Raw genomic sequence first — 17,337 nt, forward strand, 5'->3', positions numbered from 1 at the left:
CTTTAGGTCTAGTTTATGATTAGTTTAAGTTTAACAATGTGCAGAGCACACTAAAGTAGCAAAGCTATGAAACAAAGTCAAAGCTCGCCACAATGGGATTTTCAATTACCGTATTTTCCGGATTATAAGTCGCGGTTTTTTTCATAGTTTGGTCGGGGGTGCGACTTATAAATCGGAGCGACTTATATATGCTTTTTTTTACAAAATCTGTGAGCGCAGAGACAGTAGCCTACACATTTCTATAACAGGTGTTACAGGGAACTCTGTGACCCGTCAGAATCTGTCGCGGTTTCTGGAGGTTCAGAGTTATCTGTCACACCTGTTATCTAAAAACACAAATTAGAAGGGCTGAATGAAAATGTCGCCGAAAAGAAAGTCATATTCCGCGGCTTACAAGCTTCAGATAGTGAAATATGGAGCCGAAAACGGCAATCGAGCAGCAGAAAGAAAGTTTGGAGTGAGCGAAAAACTTGTAAGGGACTGGCGAAAAGCGGAGGTTACGCTTACTGAAATGAAGAAAACAAAGAAAGCTAATCGCGGGCGACAAGCTAGGTGGCCGCAGTTGGAGGAACGAGTTCACGCATGGGTGCTTGAACAACGTGCTTCTGGGAGAGGTTTGTCAACGGTGCAGTTGCGTCTCCGCGCCCAGGTGGTTGCCAAGGAGGTGAATATAAACGGCTTTGCGGGAGGACCTTCTTGGTGTTACCGCTTCATGCAACGCAAACGCCTCTCTATCAGAGCAAGGACGACACTGTCCCAAAAACTGCCAGCGGACTTCCAAGCCAAGGTTGACAGTTTCCGCGCGTTCATTGAAAAGCATGTAAGTGATCACAACGTGACACCGGATCATATTATTAACATGGACGAGGTCCCCCTCACTTTTGACATCCCCATGGGCCGAAGTGTTGCAGAGAAAGGGCAAAAAAGTGTGAATATTGTTACAACTGGTCATGAGAGATCACACTTCACAGTGGTGCTGGCATGTTGTGGAGACGGATCAAAACTGCCACCGATGGTCATTTTCAAACAAAAAACCATGCCAAAAATCCAATCCTCCTCAGTTGAAGTCGCCGTGAACGAGAAAGGGTGGATTGATCAAGAAATGATGAACTTGTGGCTTACAAAGTGCTACAATAAGCGACCGGATGGCTTCTTTAGAGCACGCAAAGCTCTGCTTGTGATGGATAGCATGAGAGCGCACATCACACCACAGTTAAAAAATAAATTAAAAGTTTTCAACTCCATACCTGCCATCATCCCTGGAGGCTTAACCAAAATACTCCAGCCACTTGATATCTCCGTGAATAGGAGCTTTAAGACAGTTTTGCGTAACCTGTGGGAGCAGTGGATGACGGATGGAGAGCACAGCTTCACGGCAACCGGGAGAATGCGCCATGCAACTTTCCTGGAAGTCATTGAATGGATCGACAAAGCATGGGCTTCAGTGACAACCGTAACCATCCTGTCGGGATTCAGAAAGGCTGGAATAATTGGAACTGCAACTGACGATGAGTCTGATGTAAGCGACGTAGAAGAGGAAGCGGCGTCTTGTCTACCTGCCGAGTTGGGGGAGTTGTTCAAAAGTGACACCGAGGATGAAGATTTCCTTGAATTTCGTGATTCCGAGTAAAACCTGATATTTTGGTAAACTTGTTAGCATGTTCTTTGTGCTATATGTTGTTTGGTGTTGGATTTTATCAAATAAATTTTCCCCAAAAATGCGACTTATCCTCCAGTGCGACCTATATATGTTTTTTTCTTCTTAATTATGCATTTTTTGGCTGGTGCGACCTACAATCCGGAGCGACGTATAATCCAAAAAATACGGTATATGTTTTTTTTGAGAGTTTAAAGAATTTTACTTGTTAGAATTTGCACAAAATCTGTTAGAATTCAGTTTCAGTGAACCTTCTGACCCAAGTTAAAACATATCGGAGACAATTCCATGACATGACAACAGATAACGAAGGGATATGGTATCACATACATCACTATGTAAATGCACAAATCCAAATGTCTGCTTCTCTCTCTGAGATCATTTTTCGAAGGAGTATGAATTTAAAATGTATTTGCTCCCACGGAGAAAAATATAATGACGTCACTCTAGTTTGGCAAACTCCAGCACTTCCTTGCACTATTTGTGCAGTGACATGTGGGAGTGTATGCTGTTTCTCTGGGAACCTTGAAGTAACAAAAAATAGTGACGGATTTGACTAAAAATGTTATCAGTACTGATAAATGGCCATTTTTCACTAATAGGGGTAATTGCAGATCTCCCCCCCCCCCCACACACACACCCAGAAAAAAACCTGAGGAAGAGTTACATCAAAAAATGAAAGTGGCTTTGGAGATGAAAATAGAAAGTGTCAAATAAACTTCCAGGGGTTTAAAACCAGATCCGATTAAAATTGAAAGAGTGCACCATGTTTCCAAATCAGGAATTCATTTATCCATTTAATCCAACATCACATCAAATTTCTGAAAGATAGGAGGGAATACCTGGGTGATTATATAACTTTCATTTTAAACCTTGTTCTGACCCCAGAACACTCTCAGCTCATTTAAACTCCGCCCACATCACAGAGCATCAACTGCAGCTTGCCCTGCAAAGGCCTGCCTTACAACGCAAGCTTCAGATGTTGCTGCTACAGATGAGCACATTAGTTTCCTGCTTTGGCACAGGCAGTGAAGCACAGAAAGCTGAACACGAGTGACTGCTGTCTGAATTAAACATGATGCTAGACGTGTAGTGGGCCGACTCTTGAAGTAAATGGAGATCTCAAACTGCAACAAGAGATAGAAGGGAGGAAATATAGATGGAAGGAGGCTGCAGGGCAAGAAACAACGGGGTCATGCAGGCCTGGCTGAGGCAAACCTCACAGAAGGAAAATAATATCTGCAGTGAGAATTAATAGTAGAAAAAATATATATATATCCATCACCAGAAGAAGGTTCTCAAGTGTACAAACGTACCAAAGCGAAGTTTGGAAAGTTGTCTGGGTTTGGTTTTTGTTCGTGTTTCTGCGATTTCCTGCCATTCATTCTGTTCTCTCCCTCTCTCGGGAGTGGGCGTGGCAGGGAACAGGTTGGCAGAGCGGAGCAGACACACCTGTGACCCATCTTCCCATCATTTTGACTGCTTTAAAGCTACTGCTCACCTTATCGCCGCTCACTGGCTTGTTGCTTTGTCTCTCCTGCCATTCCCTGTGCTATGAATCTTGTAGCTTGCTCTGTGGTGCCAGTCTGTGCTCCGCCAAGGTTAAGTGTGTATTTTTGTATGATTATATTGATGGTGATCGATTTCCTGTCCTACTTATCTTGGATTTGTGTTGGCTGTGATTTGTTTGTTTCGCTGTTGGATGTGCAGCCAGCCCGTCTCGCTCGGTACTATTGCTGAGAGTCTTGTGTTTTTCATTATTAAAGACTTTGAATGTTTATTTGCCTCTGTTTTTGGGGCCCTCTTGCCTGCCAGTCCCTTAGTGAAACCTGACAGAAAGTGTTTTTAAAAAGCACAGGAGCAACAGTTATTGCAGGAAGAAATACTCCTACGACGCAAATAAATTGCAACAAAGGCATCAGGCAAGGAGCGGCTGTTTTGGATAGATGCAACTTAAAATCATATTTGAATGGAAACACCAAAAAATAAAACTGATAGAAATTAATAATAAAGAGGACAACAATTGATTATGATAAATATATGTGTAAAGTTTGGTAAAGCCAGTCGGAAGCAAATTCTATACTTTGCAGTGTTTGACAGCACATTAAAATACAACAAAGGTGGAAGTTCCTACCTGAAAATGACAGAATATAATATATTATAAGAGTCATACAAGAATACACAATACTCAAGTTCTGCTGGAGTCATACAAGAATACACAATACACAAGTTCTGCTGGTTCATTTTTAATGTGGCTATGCCAAGAGGAAAAATGGTCCACGTTTCAAAAGTGGCAAACACCGTGTTCTGGGATTTCAGGTATGTGTATGTGGCTAAATATCAACACAACTGCTATAGGTGTTATTAAAGGTCTAAAGAGCAGTGAATTGGTGCAACTACTTCCACTCGCAGTTATTATTGCAAGTAGACAAGCAGCAAACAGTCAAAGAGCAAACAGGAAGTGAAGGAATACGCTCGCCGGAGTACGTCCAATCCAAACACTCTCCGGCCAAAGCCTGAAAACTGATCGTGATCAAATAAAAAATAATGTAGCATACAAGCCTCTTAAGTGCTGATTTCATGCATCTTACCTTTAGCTATTTCATATGTGGAAGCTGTGGAAAGATAAGACGGTGCACTTTATCAGCCAGGTTCATCTCTCATCTGCAAAGGGCTCTTGACAGGAGTGCCACAGGAATTCAAGCACAATGTCTTTTCTTTCAACTTCAGAGAAAAACAAGTTGCACATTTCTTCTTTGTTTTGTAAATGCCAGCCCCTTTACTGCATTTATCCATTTGACAGATTCTGCAGATGCTTCCTTTGCAATCTGGAATCCTAGCAACATTATTATCACATGCATCAAATCAGCCTGCTAAAATCCCTTCCTAATCAACTCAGAGTACTTGATCTTAACCTTCATCAATCCATGCATTAATATGCATGTTCAAATAAATAATAAAACATCTTTAATTGCAGCAGTCTGTGGGCTTGTTAAGTAATAGAAGGAATTATACTATACAGTCGTCCCTTGCTATATCGCGGTTCACTTCTACGCAAATTCATTGTATTGTGGATTTATATGCCAAACATATGTACTGTATTCACATATTTGGATCCGCTATATCGTAGAGGGTGGGTTGATGACATTTAACATGTAAAACTACACGTAAAATAATAAATACAGGGGGGTCATCGGCGCACGACCTATGCGACTCGCAACTGTTTGGCTTTACAACCGCATTCGTCTGTTTACGTGTTTTAACGACATACCAGAATGCAAGCGAGCAAATCGAGTGTGCGACCGTTTCTGCGGCCCCACCCACGATGTCTACCGAGACGGCATAATACACTTCCGGCAATTTAACTCGAGCCGACTATTCCTTATTGTTGATGACATCACTTTAAGACAAACTCGTACAGACAGAAATTATTTTGAAAGCTTTATATTACAGATACCTGAGCTGCTTTTGCCCCTGGCTATATCTTGGTAATGAGAATAAATGAAATGAAAAATGAAGATGGTTCTGAAATACAGGTAGAGAGAGATTTATTCCACAGTTTCTAAGATCTCCTGGTTAAAAACAGATCACATGAACGAGGCTGCAGGATGTCCATTACCTTCTCCTCGACCCCGCTGTGCCGTTACTGAGCTGGATGGAATGACTGAGGATGTAATTTGATCTCCTCCAGCAGAAATATATGGTGTATGCTTTATTCATTATTTTTACCTTGCTTCGTATCTTTTTTTAAATGTAGAATTTTCTCACCATCATCATTATGATTGAGTTGCACGGTGGCGCAGTGGGTTGCGCTGTTGCCCACAGAAAGAAGGTTCAGTTTTTTAAATTCCTGTGTGGAGATTTGCTGGTGTGATATCAGTGGACAAGAAAAGTAACGTTTGGGGTTAAACTGTATGAAACAGCATGTTCTTATTAAAAAGAAAAAGGCGTTTTAATGGGGTTATTCTATCATCCAACATTTAGATAATTAGCAGTAGCTCCAAGAGCCACTCTGAAGTTGTGTGATTTAGATATGCGTAATGTGCATTAACACTTGGCACATGGAGTTCTCCAGAGCAGAGGTGGGCCTATTATAGATCATGCATAACAAGTAGACCTCTCAAGTGTTTGACTCCAACATTTCAATCATTTTATCGCTCCTGCCTCTCTTCAGGGACTGTGAGGATGTTGTTCCTCACAAGGCACGATTGCCAAACTAATTGCTAAAAGCAGCTGTCTCAAAAGTGCTAAAGCAGATGTCAAACTGCACATATTTTATAAAAAAAACACAGACGGTTATTGCTGTCGATTTTAAGGTAAGTGTGAAACACTCACTTGCTCTAACGACTGCCTATTTCCCAGCTCCATAAGAAGAAAAAAAGAGGAAGCTTGAATAAATAAATCATTGCTCTCCCTGGCTGCTTGAGCATTAAACCCACAATCCTTCGCTCTCTTTCCAAGAGTTGGAGCGATGACAGAGGAGAAGATTTCCGTGCTGACTTTTCTCTAACAACTCAAAACAACATATGAATGCTTTTTGTGGGCTCTGACCAGGTAAGTGGCTGCAACATGGGACAGGAACATCCTGATGGAATGAAAAAAGGTGCGTCAGAAAGGAGGAATCATACATTGTGAAAACTCCAGGAATCTCATCTCACCATTTGTTTGTTTTCTCAATGAGATGACACAGAAGTGACTGTTTGAAGCAGTGCGGTTCATGAAAAAAAAAAGGAAATGTTTTTCTGTATCAACTGCAGGGCAGAAGCCTGGTTTCCCCTTCGGCATCATTTTGAGCGTTAGGAAACTCGAAAATGTAGGGCAGACCTCCTTTACAATTCCACCCCCCCCCCCCTCTGCATCTTTTGGGCTAAAACGAGGTGCTCACATACAGCTACAATGGCTGGCTTTCTCTGTGAATCTGCTCTGCCTTTCCCTAATGAAGCTGGACGCCATGCCTCAAAAACTTGCATAGAAAAAAAAAAGACGCTTCTTGCACAGCTTAAGAAGAAACCCCATTCATGAGCCAATTTTCCCAATTCGCTTGTCAGTCACAGCTTGTAATTTAAAATCACCTTCTTGTTAGAGGGTCTCGCTCAGTCCTGCTGGTTCTCCTCTTTTTTTAACTCCACATCTGTCTCATTTACCCCTGATGCAGCCGGTGCTGAGACAACAGCGGCTGGCATAGATGAATTCGCTGCACTGGCCTTCATTTAACTATGCACTGGTGCTGCAGAGGGGAAACACAAACACATTTATGTGTATGGACGCCTCTGGGTGCTTGTGGTTCTGGGTGGCGTCCCTCTGCCTCTCAGAGGACTGCGAGGACTGTCTGACCCAAATACATTGTTTTGAGTAGCAGCGGCACATTTTCACAGAGGGAGAGAGAGAGAGAGAGACTGGGGCAAAAGGAATGGTTTTCTTGCGAATCTCAAATGGGACAGTGATCGTGTTTGCTGTTTCCCACTGTGGTACTTTAATCCTGCTCTTTAACCAAGCCTCAGGTCTAGTTTCCGTTATCTCAGAGCACGCCGCTGACCATGATAAAGCGACAGGGGTCTCACATTAACGCCGGCGTCTCTGTGGTAACCTGGCCGGCTGCTGGGACCAGTTGATTGCAGCAGTTAAAGCGTTGAAATATCCGTCCACAACCTCGGTTACATTCTTGAACACCCTCGCTGGAATAACACAATACGCATTTCTGTCTTTCCAAAAACTCATTGGCTCAAACTCACTCACTTTTGGAATTAAATCTCCCTGCCAATTGGCATTTCAAAGTACGCCCGATACCCCCCCCCCACCATCCTGCTTAACGATGGGAGGACGGTGGTCCAGCATGAACAGCATATTTAATTCTGAAGCCAAAAAACATGAAAGGAAAGTGTTTCTTAAGTATTCTTCATGCTTATTTAAAATCCCTTTCCTGCATTTATGCCCTAGTTAGCGAAAAAAAATAAAAATATGACCCCGTTATTCTTAACAATTTCACGATGGCGTTCCGGGTTGTTAATAAGCATCGCCCCATGCTTTGACTCTCAGATGCTTTGACTTGTTGCTCTTGTTGGATCCGCACAGTTTCCGGATCAACATCAAAAGGTTCTAAATTGTTCTTGGCATCTTTATACACAAACCATGAAAAGTGAAAGAGAATCAGAGTTGATTTGAGTTTTTAACTGATTTTTTAATCGCTAAATGGGGTTTTAAATGTTAAAATGTGATATTTTTTTCCTGCCCTCAATCTGGATCCGATCCATGAAGACATTTTGCATGATAGTGTGTATTGGACTCCTTTGTGACTGTGATTTTTGGTGATTGAATTGAAGATCCATGGAAACAAAGAACTTTCTAATAGGTGGACATTGTTCTACCTACACTTCTTGTTGGATTCATACATCAGACCTGCAGCTCTTGATGCATCCAGACCATGACACACAAGGAGATAGTGATGCAACCCGGTAACCTGGGCACTGCAAAAATAACACAAGGAAGAAAGTAGAAGTAAGAAGAGGTTTGCCATCAAAATACATTATCATGAAATCTATCTTTCCCACAGGCTAGAGAGTAAACAGTTAAATCTGTAGGCTCCTCTTCCAGTTCTTACCAACAACAGATTTAAATCCATAACACTTGATAGCCGTGAGTCTCTACAGATTTCGGCACCTGCACTCAGGACTGATTTATGACCTATTGCTACTATTTCTCATCTACCTCAGCTCATTACCACTATGCATACATTTCTAGAAGGCGTGCACAATTGTACAAGCTGCAGTGCTTATAGAACAAACCCGACCTCTACACACTCGGTGATTAATGGCAACTGTCACTCATGGCGTAACATTAGTGCAGCCGTTTACCACGAGCTGCATCGAGAAAGATCTCGGGAGGCGAGTTGGCACACACCACTAACGTGTTTCACTCCCACGTGAGGCGCGCTATTAACAAGAACCCACTTTCCTGCAAATGAAATGTGTTGTATTAAACCCGGCGACAACAGGATTGTTGAAATGGCTACGTCACGTAAAATAACAATAGCAGAATTCAAATCTAAAGTTTCCCCAGTGAACTCGGCAAAGTTTACCTCATCAAGTTTAACCTCTCTTCTCAGCAAACAAGGAAACACACACACACACACACACACACACACACACACACACACACAGCCCTGCCTCATTAAGCTACCTAAGCAGCCGTCCTCATGGAGAAAGGTGAGCCAGGGCTGTACAGTCACTGCCATTTATAAAGTACTTCCCCAAATTAGCCACGCCCTTAGCCACGCCCCCCCGCAGGGAGAGTTGGGAAAGATCCCCCCACAACATAGAATATAATATATATGAAAACATTATATAATAAACACTATATATAATATTAAATGTTTAGCAGCAGATCATAGTTGTTCTGATAACATCCCGCTTAGCATTTGATTAAATTATTTGTTATTAAAAAAAAATTGTAACAGATGATTCTTCAAATTTGCTGCTTTTATTGAATCTTGTTTCGCTCCAGGGCTTCTGTTGTCTCTAACAAGTCACGAAAGTCACAAAAATAACATTTACTCAACACAGAACATGAACACAAATCAATGATGCGCTGGAGTTTTCTCTAATAATTCCGTTTGTTGCACATTAATTCCACATTTCTCTCGATGGAAACATCCACGAGGAGCCAGAAGAAATCCCTTATGGGACGATGGCAACTTTCACAGGACTTTCAACGGAAACAAGACCGCAAGGGCTGTACTTGTACTGTAATACATGCTATTGTTTGACTGTACTTGTACTCTAACATTCTATCTATTAAATATATTCATCATCATCACAGAACTCTGAATTAAACTGATCAGAGTGAACCGCAGAGAGGCCTGCAGAAAGAGAAAGCGCCTCTGTGAGTTCAAGTCTAATAAGGCTGTAGACAAATCGCGGTCCTGCAAGCAAGCCCATTCGAGCAAGCATCTGCTGGCTTACAGCATGTTGTTGTTTAGCTTCATATTTATATTAATGCAGGGAGATTTCCTCTCCACTCAATGTTAGATTAAAAAGACAAATTTATGGTTCAGAAAGCCAACCTGCAAAGCTTGTTCATTCACTCACAGGAGTCATAACCATTAATATTGACTTAAAAACAACCTGCGCTTTCATTCTCTGCTTCTTCGAATCTTTTTCTTCAACATCATAAAGATGTTTTCCTTTCATAAGTGGAGAGTAGACAGGTCAGAAAATTAGCTCCTCAAAACCATCGTCTCAATGTTTATGATTTTCGGTAATAAAAGAAGCTGCTAGTTGGAAAGTTTGGAGAAAAAAGCGGCAGAAATGTGTGTAATGTTACAAATTCGTGTTCTGTCAAAGGTCATTTCAACACTTAAGGTGCAATAAAACATCTGTAAATAAAATCATGTAATGAGCCGAGGCTGTTGGAACTGACTTTCTGAAGCGCTATTGATCTGAATCTCAGCGACCAGCGAAGTTTACACATTCCTCATCGTTTTCCTTTTCCACCTCCTCAGCAGTGAATCATTCCGCGATGAGTCATTCTGTACGCCGCATAGAAATGACAAGGCATCATTCTAACAACGTTATCGTGCCTGGCGACTTATCATCTCATCACTTGAGAGATTTATTGGACCATTGAAGTCACTTGTATTCCTTTGTGAGTACGAGGGGCGGTAATTATTCTGTCACTTAGAGACCCACATCCGAGTTCTCATTAATTAGGATTTAGAAAACTTCACACAATTCTCAGGAGATTTTGTTTCTAATAAACACTTCGAGTATTGCCCCAGATAAAGTACCCACGCGCCTCCTACAACGTCCCGGGGAGGGATTTATTGTTTTCCATCTTAATGAAGAGCATTAACGCGAATGCACCAATTGAGGATGTAGAGCTGTTCATTAACCTGACATAAATCGTTCGGTGTCTAATTCATCAATGAAGTCATGATGTCATTCTTTCTTCTATTTTTTTCGTCTGAAGGTCTTTGCGGCCTCAGAACTGATTATTTAGAAGCTTCTAGAGCTGCATCCCAGACTGAAAGGCATTATGAGCCGCAGATGATGCCTTGTAATGCGGTGACACCGCCCACCTGTTCTCACAGTGGTGGTGGCGGGGGGGGGGGGGGGGGGGGGGGGGGCTTATAGAAAAACAAAGCTGTGCTCCTGAGCAGGAATCTTAAACTCTGGCACACATTGCATATGATATAAATACATGACTCCAACTTTGGGTGTGTGGAATTATGAAGCTAATTCTGGGAACAGTTTTTCCAGATTTTGTTAACTGTTGTGTTTTTGTATGCATAATTGTGAATCCAAAGTCTCTTAGTTTTCTGAAGGTGCTTGTCTCTCTGCTGGACAGTCCACCCACCTGGGGCTTTGAACAAAATCAATCGAGTGAAAATACCGATTCTCCTGAGAGATGAGCTGGTTCTCATCCCCTCTGATATCCAGCATCCCCATGACGAGCAGCTTAGCCCGTCCACTTCAAGTGTCCCATTTGCTGGTTAGCAACCTGATGGGGATGTTTAAGGATAGGAAGCCTTAACGCCCCCATTTGTTGTTCCTGGTGTGCACAATCGATGGCAGGCTCAGGGTTCCAGCTAATGTGATTTATGGCTCCTATTTCCACTGTTATGCTTCATCTACAAATTGTCTTTGGTTGTAAATTCCCCAAATCTTTTCACGTCCTGCCGACACAGAATCCCGACTGCCAAACCCAAGCGATTACCACGAATCCCGGCACGTGACGTTTAACGCACAAAAACCTGATCCTTCTCTTGACTCACCTCTTATATATAGTGATGAAAAAAAGCTGAGACAAAAGAAGAAAATTACACCTGCTGTCCTCGTGAAATCATGGTGACACAGCTTTGATGGCTTTTTTCGTTTTGATTTCATGAGCAATAGCGCGGTGAAATTAATCTTTACTCGTTTACTGTTGATTATCACGTGCATCCTCTGTATGGTACTCTTTCAATGATACAGATAAAAAAAAACATGCACTGTGTTAAAAATGCGTGTGAAGTCGCCAAATAAATTCTCTTTAAATTTGGTGCTGCATGTGCAAAAGACAGACGCTTGTTGGATAACAGCCTTAGATTTATTTCAAATATTCCAAGCTTGCCTGATGACTACTAAGAGGAAAAAGGGGGGTGACGAGCTGGCCGGAGAGGGGCTGTAAACACAAACACACATGGGAGAGAAAGATTGGGCTCCTGATTAAAGCAGCCAATCAGTCAAAAGCGTAAACAGCTCTTGAACGCTGAATCCTTTTGCTGCGTTTTCCCTGACAGGCGCGCCCGTATTCATTTAGACTGAATTCGAGGTGCAGCATACAGCGTTGAATTTCTACCACGATATCCTCTCTGAGGACGAGAAAACGTGTTTCTCAAGCCGTTTTTCACTTGGTTGTCAAGGGAACATCTCTGAAAACAGAGTGTGCTCCAAGAAAGCGTTCTCAAATATTTGCATGCCGCATTTAAAGGCAAAGAGATTCAACCAAAGATTTGATTTGTCAAAAATAGAACCGCTTTTCGCTCCGACTCCAAAGGCCAGGATGAGACGTCCACGGCAGAGGCACGCCAAAGTTTGCGCTTCCGAGTCTTCTTGTTGTCTTCTGCACAGGTTGAATGCTACAGAGACTTTCCCTGCCAGTCTTTATCACCTACTATCTGCCGCATGTTAGGCTGCCTGGGGCGGATCAGTGATGAAGCAGCATCCCTGTCCAGGAGCCAAGGACATTCCTCCAGTCTGACGGCTGGAGGAGAGACAGAAGACGAGAGACAAAACTCCTGGATGACACTTCAGTCGGCTGAGATATTATAAATCATAAAGAAGGGCTTTTTGTTGCTATGTGATGTAACGACATTAATCATGACTGGTTACTTTGACATAAATCAACAGTAAAAAAAAAGAAGAAAAAAAAGATGTGCATAAATCAGCTTCATCCAAAACAAGACAATCCCTTTAGGGGATGGTGATGTGATTTACTCTGTGCTCATGAATTATAAATACACAGTGAAAGAAGACACAAAAAAGGGTGTGGGGGGAATTAAGCAATTGAAGATTACCATCAGATGTTCCAAGTCTGACCCCATGCTAGCTCTCTTTTTAATAGGACAGTTTAACATCATGCATCACAAAAAAAAAAGTATATTTAAAGGAAAAAATCCAGATCAGCGGGTGAGATGTGGAGGAGTGATGATGATATAGTTAAACTCCCATACTGGTTTTAAACTATTCGGTATCGCTCCTGGGTGGAACGGACAGTCCATCATCTCATTTACAAGTAAAATGATGCCGTTTAGTCAATGCTGTAAACCAGAGGCAGCAAAGCAGGGAGCAGCGAGCAGTTCAGCGTCTGCCTCAAGGGCACGAGGATATTAATGCGAGTCCTGCCTGACAAGGGGAGCAGACCTGTGACCTTTAATTCCACGATTATTCCTCAAACCAAACTGTCTCCAACAGCCTCCCATTTGTGTTGCAGTATCGTTACTGCACCGGTTTCTAATAGGTCGAAGTCTGCCGCGTGCTGTACAGCAACGGCTGAGCCGTGTATTAAAAAAAAAAGAAAAAGAGCCGTTGAGGAAGGATAAACCAATTTCACAAATTTCTATAATTGAACACTCCAACCACTCCACTCGCCATTGTTCAGTTATGGCCAATAAATCCAGAAGAAATAGCAAAAAAAAGAAAGAAATAGCTGCGCAAAGGATGAAGGGCTTCCGAGCTCGACTTGATTCCTTCAGGAATTACGCCGACGCGTGGTAGAGGCCATTAAAAGCCGCTTGCTGGTTCACAGCTGCTAAAACGAAAAATTAGCATGACTGATTGCAATTATATTTCGTTGTCATAAAGTGCAGCTAAACGGCAAATAAAACCTTGAGTTTTGGCCCCACACTGGCAGCAGTGGAATGACTTCACACGGGTTAATAAAAGCAGCTCGGTTGCCCTGAGGAATGCTAAACTGTGATTGGTCCAGCTGGTTAACAGGGCGGGTGGCGTGAACATGCAGCAGAACAAAACATTTCTCCAGTTTTATCCCTCTTCGCAGTTATTCTTCTCTTTCAAAGCAATAAATGTTCTTTGGATGTTTAATCCAACTCACTCTTTTTATTTCCTCATCATTGTGTCATTCCGTTTCCTCATCTTCACCTTCCTCGTTCACCAATCTCCCGATACCCATCATCTTTTTTCAGTGTCTGGGCCCCGTCTCAGGCTCTTGATTCTCTGCTCTGTCAGTAGATCAATAGAAAAGCTCTCTGTCAGAGGGAGCCACTGCCTGCCCCCCCCCCCCCCCCCCCCCCCATGTCTCTCAAGACTGCAGACACACAGCTTGCTGGGAAGGAAGCTTTCTATATAACATATTGGAGAGCAACTCCTCTTGTTTCTTTTTCACCACCCACCATTGTCTCCCTTCTGGCGTTCTTTTTTTTGCACCTCAAACTCAATAAAAAAATAAAAATCATGGCTCCTTAATAGTCTTCTCAGACTCCAGGGAAACCATACGGCTTCTTTTTTTTTAGGACACACAAAATAAACAGTATGAGAAAATAAGATATCAGCACAGGACACAATGTGAAAAGGAGAGAGGGATGTGAGCGGAAAAAGGATGAGAGAGAGAAGTTGTGCATTCAGCTAAGCTGCACAAGCCTGACTCGCCCCCCTCCTCTCTTTCTCCACCCCCTGGAAAAGTGTTCTCTCTTTCTCTCTCTCCCTCTTTTCTCTCTCTGCCTGGCTCTGCAGCTGTGGTCTGCTGAGCGTCACCTCCACACAGCGAGTGCTTTTTACTTGAGCAGAAGAGGGAGAAGGAGGAAGAGACTGGCTGTGTGTGTGTGTGAGAGAGAGAGAGAGGGGCAGAGACCCCCCCCCCCCCCCATGAGTGTTTCTGCACCAGATGAGCATCCCTCTGACTTTGCAGACAGGGCTGAGGAAAGCGACGCTGGGGTATCACAGCTCTGGTGCTGCTGGCAGGGGAATCTACCGGCGCCACTGATCCTCGTGTCCATGGCAAAAGCTGCTTGAGCAGGTGAGAGAGAAAACAGGGCATCAGCTCGGATCTCGCTGAGGCGTGGGGTGGGATGGGAGGGGGGCAGCATTTTACGGCGACGATGAAGCGTGGAGACAGCTGAAACCTGCACACACACTCACACTGAGTGGAGGAGGACAGTGAGCCACACGCTGCGTTTCAACAAACTTTCACAGGAAATCAGACGGCAAATTGTCGATGGACGGTGGCTGATGGAGAGGAAAACTTCAGGAGAGGAAATTCTCTTTTTTTAAGCGGGACTTACTGTAAAGATTTTTTCCCCCACTGATAATAACTTCATTTTTTTTGAGGGACGGCGTTTTAGAGGTTTAAATCCTGAATCTAAGCACAAGAAAGAAAGAGAACCTCTTTTCTTGGAGTCTGGTTTTCCTGGCCGTGGAGATGCTTCTTGCTGATACAGTCTGAGCAGTAAGTGGATTATGACGGCAATATTCTTGGATTTTTCTTTCACTTGAAAAAAGAAAATTCCGACATATTCCTGACTGGTGGTTTTACATCTGTCAGAAAGGGAGAGGATCCTGTGCGCCCCCCCCCCCCCCCATCTCTTCTGCTGTGGATTACAGATGGGCTTTGAGATTCCTCAGCGCAGTCTCATGGATGAGTTCTCGCTGTCAGTCAGTACAATAAAGTACAAAAAAGAACACAAGTGAGTATTCGGCTGGATAATTTTCTGTCTGCTGAAGCCTGCATTGAAACAAATCTGTAATGAGGACACATCATGGCAGCTTCTTATTATGTCATTCTAAAAAAAAGATTGCACTCTGCATAAATGTATTTTCGAGCTTAGACATCCTGTGTATTATTCATTTTTGAACTTGTGCGCCTGTATGCTTGCAGACTTGCTGCCAATGAACATATTTACTAAACAAGAACTGCTGCCTTCCATCCTGGTGGCTTCAGCACAAGTATAGATTGATTGAAGTGATCTGTGTGAATCCTATTAATGCATCCTGGAATCTGGCCAAGGTGGAAGCAGTGGAGGGGAACACCGCCGTCTAGCAGCGCTATCTGATCTGTCTTCTCACTGTACACACTGAGCACCCTCTGCACTCCCTCCCCAACACTCCTCCTCCTCCTCCTCTAGCCCAGTCAAGGATGGTACCTCCACCTCCCACCAACAAGCCCCATGTGTGCCTTTCCACCTTTCTAATCATGAGCAGCATGGCACTGATTGACGCCTACCTCGTGGAGCAGAACCACGGGCCACGCAAGATTGGCATCTGCATCATGGTGATGGTGGGAGACATCTGCTTTCTGATTGTCTTGCGTTACGTGGCGGTGTGGGTGGGCGCCGAGGTGCGCACGGCTAAACGGGGCTACGCCATGATCCTCTGGTTCCTTTACATCTTTGTGCTGGAAATCAAAGTCTACTTTGTGTATCAAAACTACAAGGCAGACAGGAAGAGCCTGGATGCGCTGGCGAGGAAAGCGTTGACGCTGCTGCTGTCTGTTTGCATCCCGGTGATATTTGTGGTGCTGGTTGCTGTCGATCACATGGAGTATGTTCGGCCTTTCAAGAAGCGCGAGGAGATCCGCAATCGTCTCTTCTGGGTGGTGGTGGACTTGCTGGACATACTGGACATCCAAGCCAACCTATGGGAGCCACAAAAGAAGGGCCTTCCTCTGTGGGCAGAGGGTCTGATGTTCTTCTACTGCTACATCCTGCTGCTCGTGCTGCCCTGTGTATCCCTCAGCGAGATCAGCATGCAGGGCATCAACATCGTGCCACACAAGATGCTCCTGTACCCCATCCTCAGTCTGGTCACCATTAACGTCATCACGCTCTTCATCCGTGGGGGGAATATGATTCTTTACAGGGATGCCCGAGTATCTGGAATCCTAATAGGCAAAAACATCCTGGCGATCATCCTAAAGACGAGCAGCTTTGTGCAGTACAGGAGACACTTGCAGAACGCCTCTCCCACTTTTGGGGTGGAGCTGCAGAAAAACTCAGTGGCCCATGCACGCCCAGCCCCGACTCCCCCTCAAGTGGTCATGCAGGACCAGACGCCCTTCCCTGAGGTGACGACGTGCGAACATACATGACGGAACGATGACGGGACTCCTTTCAACGTGAATATAGTGTGCTGGCAGGCTGGGCTGTTTTACACTCTGTCAGGCCTGTGACCTCACATGTCTTGTCCACCCAGGACACAGCACATGCACATCGAGGACAGAGACACGCTCTACCTGAGCTAATGTCATGGTGCAAAATACCGTGTCACTTGTATCTTTGCTAAAGTGTTTCCTTCACTGAATTCAGTTACTGTCTATTTTGTTTTCTAATTGTATGAAAAAAAACCCTGTAACTGCAAGATTAGAAGATATATTTTTGAACTGTGTGTTGCATTCTCATCTAAACTCTATGGGTCTGTGTGTAGTGGTGTGTATTTCTGTTGCTCAAATGCCCTTAGTGGACTGAGGGAGACTTATAATAACAGTTAAAGCTTTCTCTTAAGAAACGTGTTTTTATACAGTGTGTGATTCTTTGATAAAGTACTGTGTACCAGATAAAGCTTTCTTGCTCTTCCATTGGCTGTAAAGTTTTCTTTCTCAAACTTGTTGGACCAGTTGACTATTTTAATTCAGTAACACAATTTCCCCCCCAACTGTGGTTCAGTCTAATCCTGAAAATTTCTCAATTGTTG

At 43.5% G+C, this 17,337-nt stretch overlaps 1 protein-coding gene across 1 annotated transcript; it reads left to right on the forward strand.

The window, feature by feature from the left end:
* Window positions 1–15,784: 15,784 nt before the first annotated feature.
* On the forward strand, window positions 15,785–16,735 carry LOC137895938 (transmembrane protein 121-like). The gene has a single exon (XM_068741466.1). It carries the CDS (start codon window positions 15,785–15,787, stop codon window positions 16,733–16,735), a length of 951 nt encoding a protein of 316 aa, XP_068597567.1.
* The last annotated feature ends 602 nt before the right edge of the window (window positions 16,736–17,337 follow it).

Source organism: Brachionichthys hirsutus, chromosome 7 (assembly GCF_040956055.1).
Source record: "Brachionichthys hirsutus isolate HB-005 chromosome 7, CSIRO-AGI_Bhir_v1, whole genome shotgun sequence".
Taxonomy (NCBI): Eukaryota; Metazoa; Chordata; class Actinopteri; order Lophiiformes; family Brachionichthyidae; genus Brachionichthys; species Brachionichthys hirsutus.

Coding starts and splice junctions, on each gene's coding strand:
- LOC137895938 (XM_068741466.1), top strand. CDS start 15,785: ATGGTACCTCCACCTCCCACCAACAAGCCCCATGTGTGCCTTTCCACC.